Source organism: Coffea arabica, chromosome 9e (assembly GCF_036785885.1).
Source record: "Coffea arabica cultivar ET-39 chromosome 9e, Coffea Arabica ET-39 HiFi, whole genome shotgun sequence".
In the NCBI taxonomy this organism is placed as follows: domain Eukaryota; kingdom Viridiplantae; phylum Streptophyta; class Magnoliopsida; order Gentianales; family Rubiaceae; genus Coffea; species Coffea arabica.
The window spans coordinates 28,681,337-28,700,944 of record NC_092327.1 but is presented as its reverse complement, the minus strand read 5'-3'; the positions used below and the strand labels follow the sequence as shown (position 1 = coordinate 28,700,944).

The 19,608-nt window shown below is 36.1% G+C and overlaps 1 protein-coding gene and 1 pseudogene across 1 annotated transcript; one reads left to right on the top strand and one right to left on the bottom strand.

Annotated features, from left to right (window-relative positions):
- Window positions 1-1,722: 1,722 nt before the first annotated feature.
- On the top strand, window positions 1,723-4,205 carry LOC140014540 (pentatricopeptide repeat-containing protein At5g13270, chloroplastic-like; annotated as a pseudogene).
- A 9,810-nt stretch (window positions 4,206-14,015) lies between these two features.
- LOC140014648 (uncharacterized) lies at window positions 14,016-15,908 on the bottom strand. The gene is made up of 2 exons (XM_072065727.1): window positions 15,237-15,908; window positions 14,016-14,294 (listed from the first exon to the last, which is right to left on the bottom strand). The coding sequence occupies exons 1-2, from the start codon at window positions 15,906-15,908 to the stop codon at window positions 14,016-14,018; spliced, it is 951 nt and encodes a 316-aa protein (XP_071921828.1).
- Between the last annotated feature and the right edge of the window lie 3,700 nt (window positions 15,909-19,608).

The following is a 19,608-nucleotide window of genomic DNA, read 5'->3' as shown; positions in this document are numbered from 1 at the left end:
ATTATTGAATGAGGAATGAAGAAATGGAAAAGTTACAGATTCAGAATGATCTCTAAAGCTACTTGCGCCTTTTCCTTGCTGCTTATTTATACACTACTTGCACCGCCTTTCTATTTCTGTAACTAACCTCCCCTCCGCCGCCTTTCCATTCCAGTCCTGCGTAACAACTTCAGGCACACGTAATAGACTGCAGCTGGCCTAACTAACATGCCAGCTAGCTAACTAACTCTGACGTGGCGTTGCTAACTCCTCCCATTCGCTAGTCAATACTACTAACCAGTCCCTTAGAATTATTCTGGTCACACAAGAATTAATCCAGATACAAGAATGAATTCATATGCAACACATTGTACTGTGAATAATATAACAACCGATAAAGGACTCGATTTCTTACTTTCTATTGTTTGCAATAGCTTTAATTCTATCGGTAAATTCAATGTTAATGATGGCGGCATATTCCGTTGTTTGGATCGATGAATTTGGATTTAAGAGAGGAATTGAAATGGATGAATTTAGGGGCCCTTGGTTCGAGGGTTTTGGTACAGGGAATGACGATAATTCCGATACTTAGTACTTGGTAGATTGTAATAGGAATTGGAATATTGGAATCGTGTCCAAAATTTTGGAAATTTGAGATTTCTGACTAAATTTGGAGGAACCATTCAAAACTCTCAACTTATTTCTGACAGTGAACAAATAAAAGAAAATATATAATTTGTAAAAATACTTTATGAAGGGCTTTAACTGGATTGCATTGGATGGTGTTTCTAGTAGGAATCAGGATCAATGGACGACGGAATTTGCCATTTTCTTTTGAAACGTTTGAAAGTTCCAATTGCAATTCTTTGAGAAAAGGAAAAATAAAAGATAAACAGCCAGATCTTTTATTGATTAGTCATGAGTTTTTGTTGGTAATTTATGGACAAAGAAGAAAAAAAGATTTGGATTTTTTTGTGGTTGTGTAGTGGTCCAATGGTGGTCATGATTATTAGTCCAGCAAATACAACAATAATTTAAAAAAATAAAAATTAATTTTGATACCTTTCCAATTATATTTATATAAAGTACCAGCCTTTTGAACGATACCAAAAATTCAAACCTATATTGATATTTTATATATTATTCCATTTCCAATTTCAATCTTAGGGTGGAAATGATGTTTAAGTTATTTGATTATTTTAATCAATTTGAAATTTTGTTCATAGTTAACGTCTTTTAACGAGTTTAAATACAAAACACTGGTTAATCACATGTTGACTAATTAGCAAACCAAATTCAAACAACTGTTATCAAGTCGAGTTTGATCAGAGTACGTGTTATTTATTCATCTTACCAATTCTAGAGCACGAAATGCATATCAGTTTGAGGATAGAAAACTGAATAAGTGAAAAACTCGAGGATTAAAACAACTTTTACAATTTTGCTTCCTTCTTCCCATCAGACTATCAACGCCACCTAATTGATCTTTCTCAAACACGAAAGCCATATCAGTTTGAATTCCTCAAATGACACCCAGAAACTAGTCACTGTCTTCATTCATAGTCAGCTTTGCTGGCAACCACCAAATCTGGGATGGCGGTTCCGGCCCGGCGATAGGAGACATTGGTACCGGCGGCAGGGAAAGGCAATACAGCCGGCCAGTTTTCAATATCTATAGAAATGTGATTAGATAATGGGAGAAATAGGGAGGTTTGATGGAAGGGATTTGAAATGACATGTAGCTAGAGTGAATTTGAAATTCATCGATTTCAACACTTGAAATTTCTCCTGTGGCTTGAAAGATTTCAAATTCTCAACCAAATCTCTTCACCTGTTAGGATAAATTGTGAGAGATTTGGATTTGAAAATTCAGCAATGGCAGCAGGTGTTCCAGTACTGAACCTAAACCCAATTTGTGACAAAATCTCAGCCACAAATTGCTATCAAATCCCATCTTGGGTTTCTCTAAAACCCAGTATTGCCCCACTCCAACATCAATATAGCCCCGCCCAAATTCAACTGGCTAATGCAGGAAAGCTCGAAAACATTCACTTGATTTCGCTCTCAAAACAGGGTAAGCTCAATGAAGCCCACCAGTTCCTCAATGAAATGGACTCTGCTGGTGTTTCAGTCGCACCCAAAACCTACCAACATTTGCTTCAAACGTGTGCAAAGTTAAAAGCTTTGCGCGATGGGAAACTTTTTCATAACAGGATATGGAGCAATTTCGATAATCCACCGGCGTTTCTTCAGAGTTCTGTTATGGGAATGTATTTCGAGTGCGGGAGCATTTGGGATGCTCAGAAATTGTTTGACGAATTGCCAGAAAAAAGTCCAGGAAGCTGGGAGACCGTCATATCTGCTTATGCTGATAAGGGTTGGATAGGGAAAGCACTAGAAATGTTTTGGAGAATGATGGGCACAGGAATCAATGCTGGACCTTCAATTTACAAATACTTTTTCAGAGCTTTGTTAGATTTAGAGCTTGGGAAGCAGATACACTATCTTATGGTAAAGTCAGGCTTTGATAAAAATGTGTCCATGAACACTGCTTTCTGCAATATGTACGTAAAATGTGGGTGTTTAGAGAGTGCACAATGGGCTTTTGATAAGATGGTTGAAAAGAATGTGGTGACGTGGACTGGATTGATGGTGGGATTTACTCAGGCTGAGAGGCAACATGATGCCCTGAGACTTTTTGATATGATGCTGAGGGAAGGCGTTGAGTTGGATGAGTTTGTGTTCTCAATCATCTCAAGGCGTGTGCTGGATTGCTGGATGTTGGCATGGGGCAGCAAGTCCATGGTTTGGTTGTGAAACTTGGGTTGGAAAGTGAGGTTTCAATGGGTACCCCTCTTGTGGATTTTTATGTCAAGTGTGCAAATTTGGATTGTGCCGTTCAAGCATTCGAGAAGATATCTGAACCAAATGATGTTGCATGGAGTGCCATGATTACTGGCTATTCCCAAGGAGGTGAATTCGGAAAGTGCTTTAGAGTTTTTTGGTCTTTGAGGAGTCAAGCTGGTGCTTTGAACGAATACACATACACTAGCATCTTTCAGGCATGCGCTGCTCTTGCAGACTTGAATCTTGGAACTCAAGCTCATGGAGATGCAATTAAACGGGGTCTGATTTCCTATCTTCATGGTGAAAGCATAATTATTTCCATGTATGCAAAATGTGGTCAACTGGATTGTGCATTTAGGGTATTTGAATCAATCAGTGATCCCGATACTGTGGCCTGAACTTCTATGATTGCTGCCTGTGCTTATCATGGCAATGCTCCCGAAGCTCTAAATCTTTTTGGGAGGATGCCGGCTTCTGCCGTGAGGCCTAATTCAGTTACCTTTGTAGCAATTCTTACAGCGTGTAGCCATTGTGGATTGGTCGAAGAAGCCAAGTGGTACATGGAGTCAATGAGCAGTGAGTATGGCATCGACCCGGCGGTTGACCATTATGATTGTATGATTGATGTACTTGCTCGAGCAGGGCAACTGAGTGAGGCACTCGCCTTGATAGAAGCAATGCCATTTGAACCTGATGCTATGAGTTGGAAAAGTTTATTGGGTGGATGCTCAATCTACCGGAATTTTGAGCTTGGAAAAGTAGCAGCTGACAAACTGCTTCAGCTGGACCCCCACGACACTGCTGCATACATACTCATGTTTAATTTACATGCTTCACGTGGGGAATGGGATGAAGCTGCATTTGTAAGACGGATGATGGCTGAGAGGGATCTGAAAAAGGAGGTCAGCTGCAGCTGGGTTACAATCAGGGGGCAAAGTGCATCGTTTTATTGTGGGTGATAAGCACCACCCTCAAACTGAAGAGATATACCAAAAGTTACGAGAATTAAAATTTTCTTGTGGTAGCTATGAAGATTCTGTCTTTACTACTGAAGAAGCTGCATCCAACAATTTGGTGGAACAAAAGGAGCAGCTTCTTGATCACAGCGAGAGACTTGCAATCGCTTTTGGGCTAATTTCAACTCCGAATAATGCTTCTATTTTGGTGTTCAAAAATATTCGTGCTTGCAGAGACTGTCACGATTTTGCTAAATCTGTATCATTAGTTACGGGGCGTGAAATTATTGTTAGAGATGCCAGCAGATTTCATCACTTCAGGTGTGGGGAATGTTCTTGTCGAGATTATTGGTGAACTTTAGGATTGCTGAAGTTTCACCCTTCAGCACCAGCAGGCTTGCACATAATTTCCTCCCCTGTAAATTGTCACTCCCCGCTTTTAGTCCAAACCCTGCACTCTACCCCACCTCTCTCCCCTAGAATATACAGATATACAAGTTACACATCATCTAGAATTCTAAAACCATCACATCAGTTAGGTACAGAGTACTCTTTGTGCAAGTTTAACCTGCTAGTGTTAATGTACAAAAATGTATTGGAAATGATTGATGCGGCAGTAATGGACGGATTCTCTCCGTCACGGTTAGAATTAGACCGATCTGCCAATTCCCCTTCTCTCTCCCTCTTTAAAATTTTAACCTTCCCTTGACTTAACTTTGTGAAATCTCTTCTTGTTTTAACTCTGTGTGGTCCAGATGAAATGCCATTTTTTTTTGTTCAAACTTCTGAGCAAAAGGGTTTTTTCGCTATAGTTCGGTGTATTGGCCTATTGGGAGTGAGAGTAAATTCCCAGAACTGAACTTTGATAGAGTTTAGGACAGGCAAGAATCCTCTTTTGGTGTTTTCCTGGGGTTCATCTCTTTGAATGTAATGGTTTTTTGCGGTAATTGTGTTGTGATTTGAGAAATTGTGGATGACGATAATAAGGGAATGTAACAAGGAAACAAGCAACCGAAAGAATGAGAGATGAAAATCCCTAATTAAAGGTTATTACTTTTGTTTTCCTTTTATTACTTAATTGTGGTTAATTCCTGACAAACGATTTTATGTTGTCGACATTAATTTTGTCTTTTATCATGCTCTCAGGTCAAGAAAAAGGGTTATATGCAGAAAACCTCTGTGAACTATTGCATCAATTGCACTTTGCATGCCAAAGTATTTTAATAGGTACTTTACACTCGTGATCAACTAAAACTTGAAGGAAAAATTAACTCCATTCAAGTAATTGATTAAGTAACCAATTAATCATTCACTAAAAGTTCAAATGACAAAATTACCCTTTTAGTGAGAAAAAGTTTTCACTTTAGATAGACTAATTTTCGCTTCATTACAAATTGGGATAATTGCAGAAACCTCTCCTGAGATTTTTGACACTAGCACTCACCTCCCCTATAATTTTTGAAATAGCACTGGCCTCCCTTAAAAAAAATTGGGGCCTATTGTTGAGGTAAGAGTGTGTGAATTTACTTGACTACCCCAATTATTTTCATGTTACCAAATAAAAGGTTTAATTATTTTCATCAAAACCAACAAATCCTTTGTTAAACTAATTAAACTATTAGCATGTTAAACTAATTAACTAACTAAAGTACCTGAGAGTCTATCCTTGTCTGATTAGACTTGGAGGATATTTAACCATCATTTGTAAAGCCAACCACAAGGTGCCAACTGAGGAGGAAGAGGGCGCCATGAATTGGCGCCAATTTGTGCTTTGACAGCTCTTGAAGTGACAAGCTATCTACTTGCTCCATAAGAGACTGCTGTGACTGATAAAATTGTGATCATTGAGGGAAGGAAACATAATTGAAGAAGCCGAAGCTTTTGCTTAGTTCATGAGAGGTTTTATATCCGTGAGAGAGAAAGCACAATAGGTAGTAGAAAGGAACCAAAATCTAAGCATCTACTCTAGTTAATTTACAAGAACCACAGCTGTACAAGTAAATTATTTCTAATGTTGTCACTTGAAGGCACAGAATTTGCATGTTAGCTATTGTATGATAATAAGGCAAAACCTGACTGCAGTGAACGCATGTTAGCTCTTGTATCATGATTTGAATATGTTAGTAATGATCAATGACATATGAATGTGATGTTATTCTAGTTGTTTAAGACTTGCTGCTCTACTATTCCAGTTGTTTAATACTTGTTGCTATGCTATTCCATTTGTTTAAGACATGTTGATCAGTGGATGATGTATCATTATGTATTTTTGATCTTCACAGCTCTTGTATAAACATGGTGTATTGGTCATTGTCTGAGTTCATGACTGATCTATGATACAAATATAGAACATTTTAGTACAATTGTAAGGTGTTGTGATTTCCTCTTTGCTCAATAACTGTCACTTTTGGAACTTAGGATGGCTCTTCTTCTTGCTTATGACATATATGTCCACTATGATGGGAAACAAGTGGGAATTCCAAATGTCGTTCCAATTGGTTACTGTTACATTAAATTGCTGTTTGATGTTGCCGAGAAGGTATTCAGTCAAGTCCCTGGGCATCTCAATAAGTTAATGCACATGAGGTGCCTAATTCCTAAGACAGGTCGCATGTTTGATATTACAGATGATGATAGTGTTAGTGAAATGTTCAAAATGCATAAGCATAAAATGGTGATTAATGTGCATGTGCTGGATATGGATGTTATTCCCAATGATCAAACTAATCTTGACGTTGACAATGGTTATAACACCTATCTGAACTTCGGAAAAAAAAAAAGGAAAGGACAATGTATATGTTGTTGAGATTGATGATGCTGAGGGTGAATATAATGACTTCAGCTCTGATTCAAGCTGGCTGCACAACATGGTTAGTGACAATAAGGATGACATAGATATTGATAGTATGTCTTTGGTAGGTAGTAAGAATACTGACATGTCATTTTCTGATTTTGATGACAATGAGAAGGGTGATGTTGTTCCTGATTCTAAAAGTGAGAAAGAATGTGACCCCATTCAGCAAGCTTTGAAATAAAAAATATGGACGTACAACCCAAAAGGAGACATAGAGCTTAAGAAAGGTCAGTTGTTCACTAATGTTGATGCATTTGGAGCAGCTTTAAAGGACTACATAATTCAGAAAGGATTTTCTATTGTGATAGTAAAGAATGAAAAGAGTAGAGTAACTGCTATTTGTGGTGTTGAAGGATGCAAATGGAGAATTCATGCATCTCTAGTAGCAGATTCCATCACCTTTATAATTAAGTCATGCCAAGGTGAACATACACGTGTGACGGATAGGAAGAACATAGAAGCTACAGTTGATTGGATTGCAAAGAAACTAGTACTAATCATGATAATTCACCCTAACATGTCCACCAAAGGAGTAGAAGCAAAGATGATTAAATATGGTGTGCATCCAAGCAAATGGCAGATTGATAGGGCACTTTCAAAAGCAAGAAATGAGATTGAAGGCAATCATAGTGAATCCTATACCAAATTGCCAAAGTATGCAAACTTCTCAAGAAATACAACCCACACAGCATCTGCAAAATACATTATGATAGGCCTACTCTCCTTGTTGAACCTAAATTTCTGAGAATATTTATTAGTTTCAAAACTCAAAGAAGTGGATTTCTTGAAGGTTGTAGACCTTTTGTTGGTTTTGATGGATGTTTTTTGAAAGGTCCCTTTGGTGGTGTACTTCTCACTGCAGATACTTTAGATGCTAATAATAACATTTTTCCTATTGCTTTTGCTGTGACTGAATGTGAAAATAAAGAAACCTGGAGTTGATTTTTCCATTACTTTGAGGAGTACTTTGGGCCATTTGGAGAGAATGGTCCTTTAACCTTCGTGAGTAACAGGCAAAAGGTACATTAATTCTGTAATAGTTTTGTTCAGTTTTGATTCTATTAGTCATCAGTGTAACAATATAATTTTTTTGGTTTTCATTTCAGGGCTTGAATCTTGCTTATGAAGAGATAGTGCCTGTTGCTAGTGGAAGGCATTGATGTAGGCATATCTACAGCAATTTTAAAGCTCAATTTTCTGGTATTTTGCTCAGTAACCTATTCTGGAGAGTAGCAAGAAGCTTTGACATTGCAGGGTATAATGAAGCCATGGCCAGCATAAAGGAGCTAAACATAGAAGTTTCGAGATATTGGGAGAAAATTCCCAAAACAGCTTGGTGTAGATATACCTTTAATACTGGAATTAAGTGTGATCATGTCACAAATAACTACACGAAATCCTTTTATGCATGGATAGGTGGGCTAAGAGGGAAACCTATTTTGACACTAGTTGAGGGGCTCAAGAAGAAGTTCATAAAGAAAATGCACAAGAGATATCAAAAAGGGTGCACACTAACCACTGTTGTCACCCCAAAGATGGTGGATAAACTACAAAAAATAGGACAAGCATCAAGACAAGGTCAACTCACTATGCCAAGCGATGACATATTTGAAGTGGGAGATATGAACAGGTCTTACATAGTCAATTTACGAGCTAAAAGTTGTGATTGTGGAGCTTTTCAAATTTCAGGGCTTCTTTGTAAACATGCTGCATTGCGATTATTTACAAGAGACAAAAGCTGGAGTCCTACTGTGACCATTGGTTCTCAAGAGATATGTACTTAAAGACATATGCAAGTATAATTCATCCAATTCTTGATGAGAAGATGTGGCCACCTATGCCACATGTTACCCCTTCAATAGTCTCGCCTCCTCCTTTGAGAAGAGCTCCAAGTAGACCAAAGGTGAACTAGAGAAGGGAACATAATGAAGAACAATCTGCAACACAACCAAAAAGGTCAAGTAGATTCAAGTGTGAAAACTGTGGCTCTTTTGGTCACAACAAGAGGTCATGCCAAAGAGCACCTGTCTAGAAGAAAAAAGATAGTAACTCCTAGCCAACATGTCTTATATGTGCTCAACTTGCTACTGAAAATAATATTGAAAACAAATAAAATGCACTAATGTTAGCTTATTCCCTAATAGTTGAGCTATAGAAGAGGCAAAGCAGGAAGAAGGATTGCAAACACAGGCCTGTTAGGAGCCACTCTTTGGGTAAAAATTTCTTTTGATTTACTATCAAGACTATAACATTTAAAACCTTCTAATATCTAATACTAATTGTCTATGTTTACTACTAGGATCATGTACAAGGTAATGTGCCTATTGTGCACTCAAGCCAAGAAAGTAATCCTTCTCCTCTAAGTCAACCTAGAACTATGAATGTACAATAGCATATTCAAACCACAACAATTGCTTCAAAGAGAAAGGTTCATTTGAATGATTGCATTTTATACATGCTTCAGTATAATGTTTTAGTATAAGGTTCAATCTTTGTGATTGTGTAGAGAGGAAGCCCATTGTGCAATATTAGAGCAACTACTAGAGGGAGTAGCACGAGAACTTTCTCAAATGCAACTACTCAGGTCATTCAAACTCTGGAACCTCCTCCAATTCAGCAAATTGCAGCATCTCAAGTTGCTACAGTTGCATCTTTCTCAATCAATATAGCTATAACACTTTAGTCAAGAAATGTCAGCAGCAGCAATAGTTTTAGTATGCAATTCAGATGCATACTCTGTAGTTTTCTGCTTACTGCTTGAGTTTCAACTTAGTAGTATGTTATTAATTAGGTTAATGGATACGAATGTTTTGTATATAACTATTGCAGATATACATTTGAGTTGATAGGTCTTTGCAATCCTCACCATATGTTCCAAGTCATTGCAGCAGATGGTGTTTTGAAACTAATGGATTGCTGAGTCATGCTTTTCTATTAATGGATTGTTCTGATGCACTTTTGTATTAATGGATTACTCTTGTAATGCAACTACTTTTCGTATCTGTTTTTACAAGTATTGTTAGGTGAATTAGATTTTATGGTGATGATAGTAGATTTAAACTTAATTGGTTGCATTATAATGTAAACTAGAAATGGTCTACATACATGATGTTCCACTTTTCCTCTCCTATGTCTTGCAACACCAATTTGAACTGCAACTACATCTTATATTTAGATATGTATATTTGAACTTGCACATCATCCTATTGACTTCACAATATGGATAAAAACATGCACAGCAAGAAATATGAGATTAAAGATGACAAGTATGTTGAATGCTACATTTAGAGCCCCTGCTCTTGCCACTACAATTGGCATTTCCCTTTGCATTGCCATTGACTTTTGCAGCTGTTGTTGAGATTTCAGAACTGAATTGGTGTCAGTTCTTCTACTGCTGACCTCTTCTTCTTCAGGACCTCATACCATTAGAAGTACTTGCATTTTGCACAACAAAAATATAACTTGTTGGGGTTCTTTTCAGACTCAGAGATCTTCAATGTTGCCTTTCGATTGTAGGTGCAATATTTGTTCCTTATTGTGAAGGATGTTGGGGAGTTCCATGATGCTCCCTTGTGGCTGGAAAAAGCCATACTCTTTGTTGCAATATTTCACCTCAAGCTACCAAACTGAAGTCAATCAAACTAGCTATGTTTTGTGTTGGAAATAAACAACTCATTTTTTTGCTAATATAGAGTTTCATGTGTCAAGATCATCCTTTATAAGCTGGTGCAAGAAACTGCACATTTAGCCGTTAACTAGTTGTTGGTTTCATTAAGTGAAAAAGCTATTGCAGGTTGTTTGGAAATGATTTGCACTTACACCCCCTGAACTTTCTTGATCCTGAATACCTTTGTCCTTTCCTTGCTAATACTACTTGATAAGCAAGATCAAGGACAAATTTGGCACTAATTTTTTATCTCACTCCTTAAAATAATTTTTTAACAGGACATTTTCCTGCCTGGACTGAATCTGCAACATATTCATTAAGTCCAAGTGTGCTCAATGCTATTTTTTAAACCAGAGGAGAGGTGAATGCTAGTGTCAGAAACCTAAGAAGAGGTTTCTACAATTTTCCCTTATAAATTTCTAATTAAAAACACATACGTAAAGGGGACAACATACGAAAAAAATTGAAGGGCTATAGTTACAATTTTTAAAATTGAATCATTATGTTCAACACATCGTGATGACATATCTTCATATAATAGCAAAAATTACTTAAGATTTTCAAAATTTTAAATGAAGTAGTACCTAAACTTTTTATATGAATTTAGCACAATAATAATAGCAAAGGTTCAATACTATACCTGAATTAGAACAAACATGTTATAAAAAAGTATTGGACTTAGAAGTATTTTAAAAAAGCTTAATTATTCAATTAGTTGTATGTATATAAAATGAGATCGAAAGTACAACTCGAAATTAGAGAAACAATTGTTATTCAAAGTGACCAAGTATGTTTCTCTTATGTGCTTTTAATTAGACTTCCATTGTGAAGTGAAAATTAGTTTATTTAAAGCGGAAGTTTTTTTTCCTACCAAAGGGTAATCTTGCCACTTCAATTTTTAATCAAGGATATGTTGGTCATTTCACTAATTAGATTAAATAAATGGAGTTTGAGATTGGTTCATTTTACCCAAAATAGAATGAACAATTAAATGTTTGAACCTAGTAATAAGAAAACCTTCCCCAATTCCCTTAATCTTTTTCTAACCTTAACAAAAATAAGTTTGGATATTTAATACCTATAAAACAAAGTAAAGGAAACATTTTGCATTTTATTAATTGTGATGAAAATAACTATGAACATATTAATAGTTTAAACATCAATTTAAGGAAACTATAAATTTGTGAAATTTACACTCATTTTGATTTTACTTATAGATCGCAATTTTCACCTTAGATCTGGAACTATTTAAAAGGGGATTAAATGAGTAGTGAACAAGGAAAAGTGGGGTTGGAAGGTGGAAAGAGGGCAATTGTGTGATTGGAGAATGATGCCGAGAAAGCGGTAGATAAGAATACGAAGGAGATAAGATTGTTGAGTGAGAGAAAAAGTACACAAGGCTTACAAGATAAGAGAATGGAAAAGATTGCAGAGATAAAGAAAGGTAAGTCTGATAAGTTAGAAGAGGATAGCAAATGAAGAGAGATAGTAATTTGAGAAAGGAAAATGAAGGAGATGAGAGTGCATGATGAAGGGAGCATAGCGAAAAGAAGGTGAAAGTAGCAAGAATGGGGGAATTATAGAGTAAGAGAGGTGGTAGAGAGCGAAATGAGGAGGATGGTAGTGATGTGTGCATTTGTTAATATCTTTTGGACCATATTTGGGCATTTTTTATTTAATTTTGACAATTTTTATTATCTTTTTAATGAAAATGTAGGCTTTTTTTTTTAGTGTAAGTAAAAGAGTTCGAACTTGGGATCCATCTCTTTCACTAAAGATGTAGTTATTAGAAAACACAAATGTTATCTAATAATGTAATTGGAATTAGATTTTTGGTTTGTTATTCATAGAATGATAGGTAGGTTTAAAATATACAAAATTCTTAGGATATGACATAATGAAAGAGAGGAATTTTTTAAAATTGGACAAATTTTTATGAGCGATTGTAAGAAGGGAAATTTGCCAAATTGGTCCCTAACACTTAACAAAAACACTTTTTTAGTCCCTAACATATAAAATCAACCAAAATTGTCCCTCACATTTAAATTGTGATTCAATTTGGTTCTAATGCTCGTTTTTGCTCATTTCTCCGGTTAAAAATAGCACGCCTCTCTCACGTGGTCATATTTTTAGGGGCAAAATCCGAAAACACATTTCATTACCAGTTGAAAGAAGCCATCTTTCCTTCATCTAATCGCCTCACTAACCCATTGAAATTGAAGAGGGAAACACAGTAGCAAGAAATTGGGAAGAAGAAGCTAACCTTTGAAGAGTAAAATGGATCCAAACGAGCGATGTCTTTGTGGAAAGGAGCCCATCATTGTGACTTCTTGGAAACCTGCAAATCCGGGGAGAAGATTCTATGGTTGTCCAAATTATGGAGTAAGCTTTCTTGAAATTTCAGGTCAGTTTGGGTTTGGGATGTGGGGTTAAAATTTGGTCTTGATATCTGGTGTTCTTTGTGCATTTTAGGTAACTCGTGCTTGTGGCTACTTCAAGTGGTATCACCCGCCAATGTGTAGTAGATCTGTGTCAATAATACATGGTCTATTAAGAACAATCAACCGACTACAAGTTGATCAAGAACAGAGAATCCGAAGAGAAAAATTGCTTTGGACTGCTTTGGTTGCCTCTTGGATGTGCACTTGCTACGGTTAATAAGCTGGAATTAAACAAAAATTGGAAGATAGTTATTGGTGGGTCTAACATGTTGTTTTAATTGTGTCTGGCTTTATCGAAGGCTGTGAATCTGAGAGTGTGTAGCAGTATCCAAAATATGAGGAGGCTTTTTGTACCTGATGCACTTTTGTTAATGGTTGTGTAATAGTAACTGTTGCACTTTTGTTAATTATTGTGTAATAGGAAAGGCTCATGTTTGTACCATTTACAATTATGAATGCAAAGCTGCGTTTTGGTCAATTGATTGTCGGAAAAGGAAATTTGCTGATGTAATATAAAGCTAATGAATGGCCATGTCTTTTAACATTGAATTTGAAGACAATAAGCTGCAGAATTTTGTAGTAAATGTTTGAAGCAGCCAAGATGCTCTTTACAGCAGTGCCAAAAACTAACAGCAAAATATTTACAGTAAAAACTAATAGCCAAGATGCTCTTTACAGTAGTGCAAAAGTCGTAGCTCAAGTCGTAATACATGAACTATAATATCCCAAAAGCAAAATACAACATAAAAGTTGTAGCTAAAGCCACCAAAAAATGCTTAAACAAGCCACCAGCACTTCAATTTTCCTTTTGCATTCCACTGATCTTCGCAGATTCATGTGCCTGCCCTCGAGAAAGCTCTGCAACAGTGGAAGTGCACCTGCCTTTGGTGTGACCATATTGGTTGCAAATAGAGCACTTGTACTTCCCAATATTCTCCACCTTGACAATTTTAACGAAGGCTTGTTAGACAACATAAAGGTAAAATATGAGTATTTGACAAGCAAAAGATGTTTATGATACTCACAGGAATACTTGCAACAGTAGAATAGTTTGATGTAGATTGTTGACTTCCCAATAGTGCATCTGCCATGAGATCCTCAGACATCTGAGTATTTGACTTGGGAACTGGAGGTGTAGGTCTAACAAATCCATGTGAATCAGTCTCAACAGAGGCATTTTGTGTCTGGCTTGGACACTTCCTACTATTGTGGCCAGTCTTGTTACATTTTCGACACTTATACACCATCTGTCCAATTCTAAATAGCTTTTGCTACTGCTTATTTTGCTTTTTACCTAATGCTAGTTCATCTGGCTCCCTTTGTCTAACCTTTTGTGGTCTACCAAGAAGTTTTATGTTCTCAGGAGATAGCACGGGCGACATGTCAGAATTTTTCCACATTTGCTCAGCATTCATTGGGCTTATCATGGGTTTATATGCCCTTATGTAAGCTTCTTTGGAGTAGCAATCATGTACAAACTTCTCGGGTTCCTCTCCAGTGTCACAAATTGCAGCAATGGCATGTGCACAAGAAATGCCATTAAGGTTCCACTATCTACAACTACAACATCTACTAATAAGGTCCATAGTATACCTATCACCATACATGCACTTAACTTCAAATTTCCAGTCCTTGGAATGGCTAGGAATGCAGTCATTTGTAGCAAGCTTATTTTTCTCCAATTTTTTCAGAATTTTAGGACATATCTCCCCAGTGTATTTCTTTATCCATTCTCTCTTTTTTTCCATCCTAACGATTAAGTAAAATCTAATTGTCTCCAACATGTCAAAAATTGGTTTCTGCCTAACATCAAGGATCGTGGAGTTAAAACTTTCACACAGATTATTTAACAAAATATCACATTTTACACTTGTTCTAAAATGTGATCTTGTCCACTCCTTTGGATAAGTATGGTTAACCAACCAATTGTAAGCATCTTCATCAAACTCTTTTAGTGACTCCATCAATCCAGCAAATCTGTCCCTATAAGAAGCTCGTACTGCAACCCATATACTTTCCTTGAGAGCTAGGCCTAGATGTTATTTTTTGAAATTATTATACATGTGCCGCACACACATGCAATGCTCAACCCCTGGCAGTACCTCTTGAATAGCTTGAACTAGCCCCTGTATAAATGAAATAAAAAATCAAACCTATATTACTGTCACTAAGTATTATCATAACAACTTATCATAACAACAAGGCTGATACAGTTAGTTATATATTACTTTTTGCTTGTCGGTTATAAATGTTCAAATGCTTTCATCAATAATTTTAAGGTCACCCTTTAGCTCTTCTACAAACCATTTTCAAGAGTTCTTATTTTCAGTCTCAACTACAGCATACACTATCGGAAATAGTTGATCATTTGGATCAATACCAACGGCTGTGAGAAGAACTCCCTTATGACAGCCTCTTAAGTGACATCCATCAAGACCTACAACATATCTACAACCCTACAGAAACCTTCTTTTACAACCATCTAGGCACACATAGAATCTTTGAAATTCATCATCACCCTCATTATTATCAGTTGTAGTCATGAACACATTAGAGTCAGGATTTGCCTTTTGAAGTTCTTCACAGTAGCTCCAAAGTTTGCTGTACTGGGACATGACATCACCATATATCATTTCTTTAGCTTTTGCCCTTACCTTATACCACACGTTAGGTATGATACTAACTCCCAAGTCCTTGTGGACCTTTATCATAAAATCACCTACATTAAAATTTGGGTTCAGTCTAATGTCCTCCAAATATTTGTTGGCCAAATATGTCACACTTGCCAGACCATGATATGTTGTCCTACCACAAGTGTAAGTTAGCAGCATGCTTTTGATTTGAAATGTCACTTTATCACTCCTAACTGAGCAATATATGTTCCACATGCATCTCTTGCCTCTGCATATGGCTTTGCATCTGTTTGAATCATTTTTCTTAAACCTGATTTTCCTTCCATACTTCACTCCATGTGATTTTGCAGCATTGATAAAATCAGTTTTACACTTGAATAACAACCCAAGTTCAAATTTTGGGTCATCCATCTCTGTTGTAGGATTGAATACCCTAAACTTCTTCGTGTCCACATCCTTACTCCCTCCTTCATCTCCAGAACTCTCATTGCTGTGCAGCCCATCATGTGATGAATTATCTAACTCCTCCATGCTGCACTCATTATCTTCTTCATTAACAGCAGTTTCCTGTACCTTTTCTTTACCTTTTTTTTGCTGTCTTCAACTATTTAGTAACATTAGCCCAATCTGCAGGTATTTCATTAATAGATTTCATTAGCTCTTCTTCATCACTTATAGCATATTCGCTATCATAAAGACTCTCGGGATCACTTGAGACAATATCCTCTATGATCTGTTCCTTATTTTTTTTGAATGACTTTTTACCTTCAGCCTTTCTATTGGATGTCTTTCTTGATTTAGTTGGCGTTTTTCTTTCTTGTCTGCCTTAGCGATATCTTTCATTTCCATTACCATCAATTTCTGTAGCTCCATCAGTTGCATGTTCACCTACATTAGTTTCTACAGCTTCAGCAGTCTCATATTCAGCAGCATCAGGAGTTTCATGTTCAGTAGCATGAGTTTCTGTAGCTCCTCCAATCTCATGTTCACCATGCTTACTTTTGTTTTGGGTTTGAGATGCATTTTGGCATGATCTACTCCTGCCACTAACACCACTTTGAGCAGCAACATCTTGATGGCCAACAGCCTTTCTCCTCTGCTGCATTTTCAATCTTTTTGCAGGTGAAGTTCTCTTCTTTTCAATCTGTTTCATTCTCTTACCAGAACGTGAAGGAGTTCCTCCATCCATGTTAGCGTCTTGAAAACCACCATCAATAGCAAAATTAGGTGTGGCCACATGTACAGATTCTTCGCCAAGATGCTCTGGTGTGGCCACATGTACAAATTCTTCATCATTCCTATTACTATCATTCCTTCTTCCTTCTTCATCACCAGCAAAATGAGGCAGATTATATGTTCTTCGATGAATGAAGAACACATCAACTAACTCATACATCATCCCTAATTTAGCCAATTCAGCAGTATCATCCTCCTACAACATATACACTAATCCATCTGCCATATTCCTATCAGGAATCAGGTAGTAGTAACCCACTGCATAAAGCTCAAATCCAAGTTTGTTAGCTATTTCGTCCAACTTACACAGAGATCATTTTTCTTGATTACAACCATCAACTATGTCAACCGAACCCCCTATATAGTCTCTATTTCCTGTATCTCTAAGTTCACATCCAAAGTGTATACGAATAGACAAATGCATCTCATTGGCCCCGTCAGCCATTAAAACGACAATTACTTTGGGACCATGACAGAAAGGTGGAACCTTTCATAATAAAAATTGGGGACCACATCATAACTAAGTAAAATAATGAACAATCTTCAATAAATTAAAGTAAAATACAGTCCTAAGCAAAATCGTCAACAATTTTTAAACACATCGGTAAAAAAAAACTTACCGTAATCCATTGTGAAGTTCCATTTTCCTGATTCGTTCTGCATCTTTTCGAAGATTTTCTTTATGATTTTCTGGCCAAACCTTTGATCATTTCTCAATCACACCCTACAGCTTTGTCGTCGTCATCATCGTCACTAACATTTCCAAGTTATGCTTGTTAATTAGGGGATGCAATTTAGGGTTTCTTGAAATTGTAATTTGAGGGAGAAAGGTGAAAAGGGGGTGGTGGTCCCCTATCCTTTTACCTTCAACTGGTAATGAAATGTGTTTTCCGGTTTTACCCCTAAAAATATGACCACGTGAGAGAAGCGTGCTATTTTTAGTTGGAGAAATGAGCAAAAACAAGCATTAGGACCAAATTGGATCACAATTTAAATGTGAGGGACAATTTTGGCTAATTTTATATGTTATGGACTAAAAAAGTGTTTTGGGTAAATGTTAGGGACCAATTTGGCAAATTTTCCTTGTAAGAATATATGACAATTAAACACAATTTTTAGGCAATTTCATAGTTTTTTTTTCAAGTTCATGATTGGAGTTTTTTTTTGTTTTGATAGAAATGCACACCATCTTGAATTTTTGGCTTTTCCATTACAAATAACTTTTTTGACCAAAATAATTTTACTATTTTGAAAATGTTAACCCAGTACGTTTTAGAATTCTAGTAGGCGTGATGTTTAAAAATTTAATAGCGCGAAGCGAAATAATCAGAAACTTTAAAAGTTTCTACATAATACTGTCCTTAAAAGTTTAAATTTCTATGGTAGGATTTATGCGTGCCTCCTAGCAAAATGGCTTCCCCTCGGGAGTGTGCTTTCTGGTTTTCCTCTCTCTACTAACTATTTTGTTGAATTAATTTAAAAGTCTTAATTGTATTACCTATGATTGGATGTTACTCATAATGGTGTATAAGTGATTAATGTTAAACAGATAGTACACAAAACATGTACATTAGGCAGTGAAGCCATTATTACCAATCATTGATTGAATTCCGTACGCCTTTGTTTTTTTAACAATAGAATAATATATCTACTAGAAAATATTAGTTTTGAGTAAGAGAGTTTTTAGTCTATGTCTTACTAGAAAAATGGCCATAAAGACAGGGGATAATTTCAGAAATCTCCTTTGAGATTTATAACAATTTTAGACTATTTCCTTGTGATTTTGAAAATTACACTTACCTCCCATGATGGTTCAAAATTACTTCAATAACCCCCACAAAACACTTTAACCCATTTATAAGAAAACAAGGAAATTTATAAAAGAAGATTCCTAATCAGCATTAAACCCGCAAACTAGTTTACTCCTTTCTACTCTATGGTATTCTCCAGTTTGCTAGTATTTATTTCCTCTTCCTCCTTAGACCAATTTTGAGCCTAATTAATTTACCAACAAATTTTCTCCTTCTTCATTGCCAAATTATCTTTCCCTTCTCTCTTCTCATGAAAAAAATTAATGTATGGAGATTGGTAAATAATCAATTTTTATATGTCAAAAAGATAAAACTCATAGCAAGCATTTAAACCATGTTAATTTGATATAGACAATGTCAATTACACAAATAAATTGTTTTGCCAAAAACCCAAATGTGAAATTACTTTCAATTTGCTTCTAATGTCATTGTAACCTCTCTTTTCCTCTTTTTTATTTTCTTTCTTGAGTACAAGCAACATATAACATAATTGCCAACGTTTCTAAGATATGGTATTAGGTGTGGGATAAATGGGTAAATCATAATAGGTTTTTAATGAGTTAGATTGGGTTTAAAATGGCAAATATGTGTTCGATTTTGATTATCTTGAGTAATAGAAGATATAGGGGCAACTTGGTCATGAAAGAATGTTGCTGAATAATTCTTCCTCCTTGCCTTGGGGATAAAGAGAATTGGTCTTCCAAGTATTGGTTGGTAGTGATAGATGTTGGCTAGCTAGAGAAAGAGATGAAAGAAACTTTTTTAAAATTTGAAAGAGGTCATTATAGGATAGTCAAATTAAAAATTGAACTATTGGATCTACTTTAATTTGTTACATAAACCATCAAAAGAGGGGAGGTGGTTGTAATTTCTCAAATCTTTGAGGAGCTATCTGCTATTGTTAGAAGTTTCAAGGGAGGTTTCTGAAATTATCCCTAAAGACGAAGTATCAGAGGATATTTATAGATTAGGTTAGATATCCTTACTGTTACTAGTTAATTTGGGCCTCGCGCAAGGCGCGAGGTTGCCCAGATATAATAATTGGTATGTTTTCAAAAGGGTATTGATAAATTAAAAACACAGTATTGCTGCAGTTGAACACATCAAAGTTAAAAAAGAAATAGTGATTATCTAGGCTAATAGTAAACTGTTATATTTACATGCATAAGAATCTTTCTACATAT